This window comes from Gigantopelta aegis, chromosome 7 (assembly GCF_016097555.1).
Source record: "Gigantopelta aegis isolate Gae_Host chromosome 7, Gae_host_genome, whole genome shotgun sequence".
NCBI classification, from domain to species: Eukaryota; Metazoa; Mollusca; class Gastropoda; order Neomphalida; family Peltospiridae; genus Gigantopelta; species Gigantopelta aegis.
The window spans coordinates 13,638,483-13,648,246 of record NC_054705.1 but is presented as its reverse complement, the minus strand read 5'-3'; the positions used below and the strand labels follow the sequence as shown (position 1 = coordinate 13,648,246).

Sequence of the window (9,764 nt, the reverse complement as noted above, 5' to 3'; positions counted from 1 at the left end):
TAGGAAACGTTCGAGCAAAAACGACCACTCACGATACCCAAGTGATAATTGTCTCTCTTTTTTTAGGGCTACGTAATTGGTCAGTTTTGTGATTTTAGATGGGGAAATCTACTTAATCAAGGGTTTTACAGAATGACTTACAGTAATAAAGCAGCAGGACGGCTGGTAAGGTCCATTACGATTTGAGGTTATCACACAATACCCTGTGATCTTCATAAAAGAAGCATGTCTTTTTAGTGTGTCTAGACACAGTGTCTGGGGACTGTCTAAATATACACCTGCCAATCAAGAACCACAGATACAGGCCACGGAAAGAAAATACCAATTAACCAAGAAAACACTCCGACTATTATTTCAGAATAACGTGGGTTAATAATATTTATATACAAAACATAATGCAGTTATTTCAACACTTTGACAATGGTGGTTTATTTTGCATTGAAAGATAAACCACATGTACATGATGCTATGTTACTGGGATGGATATTATTACAGAACATTACGATGCATCAGGTGTGTTTTGTTTCTTCATTTCGAAGACCAATTCCTGACGTGACACGTTAGGTATTACGTAACCACCAGGGGCCGTATGCATGAGCGGATAAAACTAAACGCGTATAGCGGCTAAACGCGGATTGCTAATCGCGTTTAAATTTATTCGCTTTTTGGTATGCATAAACGTAAATGACGTCGCGAATAGCTGTCCGGCGGCGTTATTTTTAGATTGGGGGAACTCCTCGCCGCGCGCGCATGGCATTCTGGAACCGAACGTTGAGCTTACAATGTACTTTTGTAAACAAAAAGAACGTGTTTCGTTTAATATTTATAAATAAATAAAATATATAAATAAATGTATAAATGTATGAAATAAAATAAAATTAAATAAAATTAAATTAAAAAATAATAGGCCTAATACAAAAATAATAATGAAAATAAATAAAATGAAATACATAGTTATAAGAAGAAAAAATATATATAGCAATCCAGTTATTAACAGTCATTAAAAGTGCAGTATATATTTAGGAAGGGGTGCAAATTAAAAACAAATACTAATAAAATAGAGGCAAATAGTCTTGCCAAATAAATAAATAAATAAATAAATAATGGGGACCAAGATATAACACCCAGCATACTAATAAAATATAGAAATGCAGATTGAGAGGGAGAGAACTGGAAAATAGGTCGAACACCAACCATGAGCGATTGGGGGTGGGGGGAGGAAATCTTCAAATTCGGGTAAAAACGAATAAACATTAGGGCAAAACGTTTCTCTATGTATTTCTATCATTCTACTGACAGTATTGTTTTTAACGTAACCCATGTGAAAGGAAGGAAGGAACTGTTTTATTAACGACGCACTCAAGACATTTTATTTACGGTTATATGGCGTCGGACATACGGGGAAGGACCACAAAGATATTGAGGGAGGAAACCCACTGTCGCCACTTCACGGGCTACTCTTTTCGATTAGCAGCAAAGGTTCTTTTATATGTACCATTCCATACAGAGGATAGCACATATTACAGCCTTTGATATACCAGTCGTGGTGTACTGGCTGGAGCGAGAAATAGCCCAATGGGTCTACTGACAGGGATTGACCCCAAACCGACCGCGCAAGCACTTTACCACTGGGTTACGTCCGAGAGAGAGAGAGAGAGAGAGAGAGAGAGAGAGAGAGAGAGAGAGAGAGAGAGAGAGAGAGAGAGAGAGAGAGAGAGAGAGAGAGAGAGTCCCAGAGAGGGGGATATGGAGGGAGGGGAGGGATAGAGGGAGAGGGAGAGAGAAATAACAAAGAAATATGCTACAGGTAAATCCTTTACTCAACCTGATTACCTGCACTTGACGACGATAAGACCGGCTTCGGTAGCGTCGTGGTAGGCCATCGGTCTACAGGCTGGTAGGTACTGGGTTCGGATCCCAGTCGAGGCATGGGATTTTTAATCCAGATACCGACTCCAAACCATGAGTGAGTGCTCCGCAAGGCTCAATGGGTATGTGTAAACCACTTGCACCGACCAGTGATCCATAACTGGTTCAACAAAGGCCATGGTTTGTGCTATCCTGCCTGTGGGAAGCGCAAATAAAAAATCCCTTGCTGCTAATCGGAAGAGTAGCCCATGTAGTGGCGACAGCGGGTTTCCTCTCAAAATCTGTGTGGTCCTTAACCATATGTCTGACGCTATATAACCATAAATAAAATGTGTTGAGTGCGACGTTAAATAAAACATTTCTTTCTTTGACGACGATAATGTACTTTTTATCGGAATTTATACAAATAAAGAACTGGGGGTTTTTCATGTGGATTATGAGCCCCACACCTACCCACACCCTCAACCCTACCACCACCGCAACAAGAGTCTTCTTTTGGTTCAGTATACGAAATGGACTTAACATTTATGAAAATAAACACCCAGTGAAACTCACTTGGGGTTTTGTTCAAATGAATTATGGGACACACACTCATAGTCTAAAATATATTGGCAGAACCCCCAAAAGAGAAAGGGAAACTGTTTTTAATACAGGGGCAATGTTTCGTTATTATTATTTAATAGCCATATAAAAGTAATAATAATAAAAAACGAAATAATATTTTTAAAATCCAAATGCAAATACATGTATACAATTTATAATCTGGAATAATAGTTTTAACACACATAAACAACTTTTAGAGGCATATCCAAGACATTAAATGCTCAATTATGGACACCACGAGAATGGAACTTGTAATTTCAGTTTTTCATTAATTTGTCATTGCTTTCAATAAGCTCTACAAAGATTTGATTTCCATTACTATACCGAGTGTAATAACATTAATCCGTCAAACCAACTGTATCTTAAATAACTAGTAATGTTAACTATTAGTATATATTTTTTTTACACTTTTAATACATAGGGACTTAATTCCATGTTACACGTATATATACTCTATTCCATGTTGAAACTTAAAATACCATAAAAATAAATGACGTTTTGTACATGATATACAAAATATACAGAGAAAGAAAATAAGGGAACACTTAGTATTGAATACTATTATCGTCTTAATGTCTGTATAAAGTACGAAGATGTACTGTCGGAGTTACTGAATGACAGTAATGTAAGACTGGGTGACAGTAATGTGAGACTGGGTGACAGTAACACTTAACTTCCTAACACAATAGATGAGAGTTTTTGTTGCAGTCACTATCTCCTGTAAGTGTTGGGGGTGATCCCTTATTTCTTTCAATCGGTACATATTGCCAAACAGAGCATACACTGTAATACACAACAAACAACAAGTCAAAGTAATATTTATAGTTTATTTCACCTTACAAATTGCAAAGAGTGAAGCAAGTATAGTGTAGAAGTAAATAAACCAAGTGTAGATAACTTAAGATAAACCCATCTTAAATTGTTAATTAAATTGGATGACATGTCAGAGGGAACATGCAATTAAATACTTACTCAATATTGTACATGAACAAAATTATTACTTAAAATTATTTTTTATTCTTTATCAGATTTTAAAACAATTTCATGTAATTTTCATAATTATTTTGTTAATTTGTCGTTACTTTATTGATCGTTTTGCATTGTACTTCTCAATTATGATCATCTAACTGTAACGTTATTTTCCTGTTGCGTATTGATTTAATTTTAAAATTCAAAATAAAGATGTATGAAAAATGTAAAATATGAATATCATTTTGTGTTAACAGAGCATGTAAATCAGAAAGTTCACATTTACTTATTACTTTGTCATCTACAGCTGTCTTTAAGAGTAAATGTATATTAGTACATAACAGCTCTGCTATCAACATCATGAACCACTTGGGTTGAAATCTCTTTCATACCAAAGTTATCATCTTGTAACAAAACCAAACCTGGATCACTGTCAATGTATTTCTCTGAATCAGATGGAGGCTTTTAGCAGTTATGCAGCATTACACAAACCGTAATAACTTTATGAATCTTAGAATGTTCCAAAAGGCACACATTCAACTTGCTTGAACTTTGTCCAGCTGTATATCTTCACTTCAGATGTACTTGGGTTCACAACCAGAGTGTACAGCAACGTATGTGCTATGTACCTGGAACAAAATGTTACAAATATGACATTTATGATAATAAGATATCTGGGTAATAACAGGTGGGGTTTTTTTTTGTTTTTTTTTGTTGTTGTTGTTGTTTGTTTTTTTGTGGGTTTTTTTTTTTTTTTTTTTTTTTTGGGGGGGGGGGGGGGTTGTTGTTTTTAAGAAAAAGAACAAATCATCTGCTTCATTAAAGGGACACACCCTAGTTACGGCTATTTGTTAACCATTACGGCGTTTTTCGCTTTAAACCCCATTTTTCACAAATAAAATTCCACTTTACTTACATTTTATTATTTAGAATACACATTTCCATTCACCTGAAGTGCTTTTTGGTAATCCTGATGTTTGTAAAACCACGAAATGCATTTTTTGCATTTTTTCACAAGACGTGCTCTGGAGAAAAAACCGTTAAGCAAGCGAGGTCCAATCTATTTTTAGAGGGGATATTTCCATTTCAATGTCACATACGTTGGTATATCACGTGACCGTTATCATTTTGATACGGTTTGTTTTCTCGTGCACGGTTCGTGCAATCAACATCCGATTTGTTGTTGTTCATTTGTGAGATTTTTCTTCACAGTTCAGGGCCGTACCCTGACCAAAATCCATGGGGCGGCACTAAATTTTATAAATAATTTTTAACATACTATAAAGATTAAACATTTCTATGCTATTACTGGAGATATATATAAAAAAAAAAAAAGGACAAGATTCTCAGGGGGGGGGGGGGGCGGCTGCCCCCCCTGCCCCCCCTGCCCCCCCCGGAGGGTACGGCCCTGCAGTTCGTGAACATTTTCAGTAACAATAAAGTTCAGACAAGTAAGTGTCTCAATACAAAACGTTACAAACCCTTAAAACCAATAATTTTGCTAAGTCTTACGATATCTGGAGAGGGGATACAACCAGGACAGAACAGTTGGAACATGTCCAGGAGAGGTGAAACGAACGCACCCCAAGTCTGTGAAATTTGTCGTGACGTAGGCATTGTTGTGCTTCGAGGGACATCTACCGGTGACATCAGAATACTAACTTTCAAAATTATTTCAAGCAATTGGGACATGGGGATTCCCATGGTATTTATCGATATAAAACCTGCTTTTTCACTCCATTTGATAAAAACGTGATCTAAGTGTGTTACAGGTTTGTAGATTAACCAAATTATAATTTATTTTCGCTGGATGGAACTAGGGTGTGCGGCTTTAAGGTAAAAAAAGAAAGAAAAGAATTTGACAGCATGTCACAATATATGTTTATAGAGCACAATGATAGAACTTGTTAGGTAGCTACATAGTTTTACTTTTATCAAATCTATGCTTTAATAATGGCGAAAAATTGTATCTTATGTTTAGTGATCAATTTATCTTACCAACGCCATATTTTATGCTTTAAAATAATTACTTCAGCTAGTTCTCTCTCTCTGTGTGTGTGTGTGTGTGTGTGTCTCTGTCTCTGTCTCTCTCTCTCCAGGGGCGTAGCATGATCTGGACCTGGGGGGGGGGGGGGGGTGGTGGTGGTGGTTTCGAATATGAACCAAGTGGACCTTTTTCTATTTTGTTTTTGCACCACCCGAAGCTCCATATTTATAAACCTGTGTGTTTTAGTACTGAAAGCGGACCATTTGTTTGGGGGGGGTGTGTGTTCGTCCGAAGCCCCCGAATTCCTCCCGCCCCAGCCTACGCCCTGCTCGCGCGCTCTCTCTCTCTCTCTCTCTCTCTCTCTCTCTCTCTCTCTCTCTCTCTCTGCTATCTATATACACACACAGTTTTACACACACACACACAGTTTTACACACACACACACACACACACACACACACACACACACACACACACACACACACACACACACACACACACTGTTTGCACATTGACAGAATGACATTTGATACATCCATATTCGTTTTGTGGTTTGGCACCTGCTGAAGAGTGTTGTCAGTCCATCTCACCAAAATGTTGACTGATGCATGTCTATAACATAAAATGAACCAATACATAAATAAGTGAGTCAACGAATCAATGAAAGTAGCTTATATAATTATTATATATCTTGCACGTTTTCAATAAAAAATAAAATTAAACTATTTGTTTCAGTTACGAAAACTATGTTCCACTAAAAGGGTAGCCTACACTACAGTACTGTGCATGGCCATTTCAATCATCCGGTGGTTTAATATTATTTACGCTGACAATTTAGTGAAAATCTAAAACTTTATTTGCTTACCTTAGGCTAGTTGTTTGACAAGCCGTTGTTTATATTCCCAGGCATACCCACCCCAATAAAGACATACAGATTAAATTCTATATTTCCATTTTTGTATGTTCCCCAAATAACCTTCCCATTTTTGGATAAGTTGTCGACGTGTTTTCATGAACAACATACATGTATTATTTAATATGTAATAATTATTACATAAAAACAAGTTCCTCACCGATGATTTACCGTAGACATATTGAAAGTGTTGCAAACTTGTACTTCTGTAGATTTTTGACAGCGATGTTAACACGCCCAGCCGACTGATATTTCATCTGTGATCTTCAGAATATCTTGTTGTTCAAATTTAAATTCTTCATGTTTTTCCACATTATAAAACGTGTCAAATTGCTTTGTTCGATCAAGAAATAACCAGTTTTGTCCACATATTTGCCTGTTTCTGAATCGCAACACACCAGCGCGGCCATTTTCCTTTCAGACTTATCCGGCGGATAGGCCTTTATACGGAGAAAATGTAGCGAATAGCGTTATTCGCGTTTAGGCTATTCGGGGAGCTCTATCCTGCCGTTATGCATACCAAATTTCCCCACTTATCCGGCGGATAGGCACTATTCCCGGATAGTGGACTTATCCGCCCCTCATGCATACGGCCCCTGCTCGCCAGAGGGCGAATTCACTGGGATGGTACAAAATGGCTGCGCCCGTTATATATGATAGCCGTCACATTTAACCGTTTTATTAATTAACTATACGATTATACTTGTTGATATTAAGCAACAATGTGCATTATGTATCGTTGAATATGCATACCAGGCCAAAAGCCTTGCTTTAGCATTCCTTTAATGTCACATAGGCCTACACATACTGTATTTTATAACTTTTAAACATCTGTTCCGCACTACCAACTAGAATTTTCTGTTGTGTAGCAACATAAGCGTACGAGATAAGGGGACAGTTGCTTGTGCTGGAGTAACATCTCAAATTCGGGCAAAATTATAGAGATTCGGGCAAAATGTGCTAACCTGAGACCTTTTTACCATGTATTTCAATCATTCTACCCTCAAAATTAGGAATTCATGTAAACAATACACATCGGATATTTCAGATGGTTTCCCCCTGCAGTTTTCTTTTTAGATATGGATTCTAAATGTTAAATACTATGAAATTCAAAATATTATTGTTTACATTTCTGGGAGTTGTTTTTAATTGCTATTTGAAGTATTTTAGTTCATTGGTTTGTTTCCGTCATTAATATACCAGGAAATGCCACTAATTTGTGATTAGAAAGTGATGCAATAAGTCGCCGAATAATTTCATACCGATATTCTTCTGATTTTACAGATAGTTGTTTAGAAGTTGAACTTGACAAGTTCTGATGGTGCTTTGGAAGCAGAGCTGTAAGCTGGTCTGTAGACTTGGCCAATTTGTGACATGCATTCCCTGCAAAAGAAGTTTTTCCACCACGTTTCACATCTCTGTTCACACCAACAGCAGCAAGCCATTTGTTGGTCAATTCAGTGTCAAGCTTCTCCAAAAATTCAACATGGGCTGTTACAACTCCAAGATTAAAATGAAGTTGTGGTGGTGGAAATATATCAAGAAGTGGACGATCTCCATGTTGTCTGATAAAATTCACAGGAGCTGTATGAACGCTGTTGTAGTTTTTTGGATCAGCATGGCCACATTTTTGTTCCTCTTTGATTCGTGCTTCATTATCAGCAATGATTGCGAGTGCTGTACGAGCAACTTCTGGTTTGGAATGTTTTTTCCAGGGTGAGAACACCAGACAAGGGTCGAAGAGATCCGTGTTCTCCAATTCCAGCCATTTTATTAGCTTGTTTTATGTCTACTGGCACAACAATCTCAGCATTTACAAAGTAGGACTTCAGATTATCCAAATCAATTAGCGAATCACAAAGGAATTTTGTTGATTCAAAAGTTTCCTTCGCTCCACTGATCAGTCCCAGAATGAACACCCGACGAACACTTGTATCAAATACACCACCATTTTCTTTGGCATATGCAGCTCGTTCTGTTTCAGTAGCATTTTTCCTCAGAACAGGATCATCAGCATAGATAACCTGGGCACACAATTTTAGTGAACCACGACCCCCATCAACATTAAACTTTATTAAGGCAACGTCTTTCTTTTGCTTGCCTTTAATTGCAGTACTTTTTTCCAAAAAACCTGCAACATGTTTACACATTATGGCAGCACCATCATCTGGTGAAAGATTACAGTCCACTGATTCAAAGTTGCTGGCAAAAATTTGATTGAGTTTTGATTTATGTTTTCTATAGTTCGCTCCTGATGGAACACTGAGACCACGAAGACCAAGTGATTCCAAACCACGGGCTAAACTTCTTCCTGTGGACCTCATTGCAGAACTCATTGCAAATGCATCATCAAGATTAATACTTGCTGAAGACTTTGTTTTTATTACAGTGCGTTTTCTTCGATGCGGAGATATTAGTTTGTTGATGTTTGAAGGTGCATCTTTCTTCTTGATAATGCATGAAGGACTGTTAATTAAACTGGGATCTGTTTGTTCAGATCTCGTTTTTCGAATATCTAATGCTCTTTCCAGCTGTTCTTTAATCTGGGACTTCCGTTTTTCTGAGAAGTTGTGTTTGGAGTCTGGATTGACCAGATTTCTTAGACAAGATGGACAGACTGATGTTGGAAAAGCAAGAACATGTATGTTGTACATAGGAAAGAGTCTTTTGGTTGCAGAAAGTGCATCTGGATTATCTGGCAAATGCAAAACTTCCTGTAACAGAAAGCCATTTCTGGCGGCTGATTTGCTTGAAATTAGGACAGGTCACGCATTTACGCATTCGACATTTGTCAGTTTCTGATGTTTCATTGTCATAGAAAGCTTCGGGGAATGGTTTCATGCTAGTTGGACCTGGATTGGACTCAACACATCCACAAACAGTCAAATTATTTCCTCCACGCCCACTGCTTAAATGTGACTTACGTTTCATTTTAAGTTTGTTTTCATAGTTTTTTGCTGCTAAAATCGTAAGTGTATCTGAAAAAACATCCATATCGCAAGGTTCTAATGAATTGTTTGTAGCTTGTTTGAAAAAGGGAAAAATTCTTAAGTAATTTATAGCAATCGCTGCATCAGTAAACATAGCACACTGATTACACTGTAAAATTGTGAGTGAGAAATTTTAGCTGTAAATAAAAAGTAAAATAAAAAATTCCTGCCGGAAGAGTAAACGTTCAAATTGTAAATTTCACATTCTTTTCATACATAAAATCAATTTCTAAAACAAAAATTGCAGGGGGAAACCATGCAAAATATCCAATGTGAATACGCAGTGATTCTTTTCGTAACCCTATATAGCTTCTTGGTAGTAATGCTAATATGAATAAATGTTATTCAGATACGGGCATTTTGTTTTAATTCGGGCAAAAGCCAGCCTGTCGCCTCCCCCCCCCCCCCGCCACCCCCCATTATAAGTTTATTG

At 37.3% G+C, this 9,764-nt stretch overlaps 1 protein-coding gene across 1 annotated transcript; it reads right to left on the bottom strand.

Moving 5' to 3' along the window:
- Positions 1-3,285: 3,285 nt before the first annotated feature.
- On the bottom strand, positions 3,286-9,746 carry LOC121377334. The gene is made up of 2 exons (XM_041505281.1): positions 5,989-9,746; positions 3,286-4,070 (listed from the first exon to the last, which is right to left on the bottom strand). Exon 1 carries the CDS (start codon positions 8,993-8,995, stop codon positions 8,000-8,002), a length of 996 nt encoding a protein of 331 aa, XP_041361215.1. The 5' UTR covers positions 8,996-9,746; the 3' UTR covers positions 3,286-4,070; positions 5,989-7,999.
- Positions 9,747-9,764: the final 18 nt, after the last annotated feature.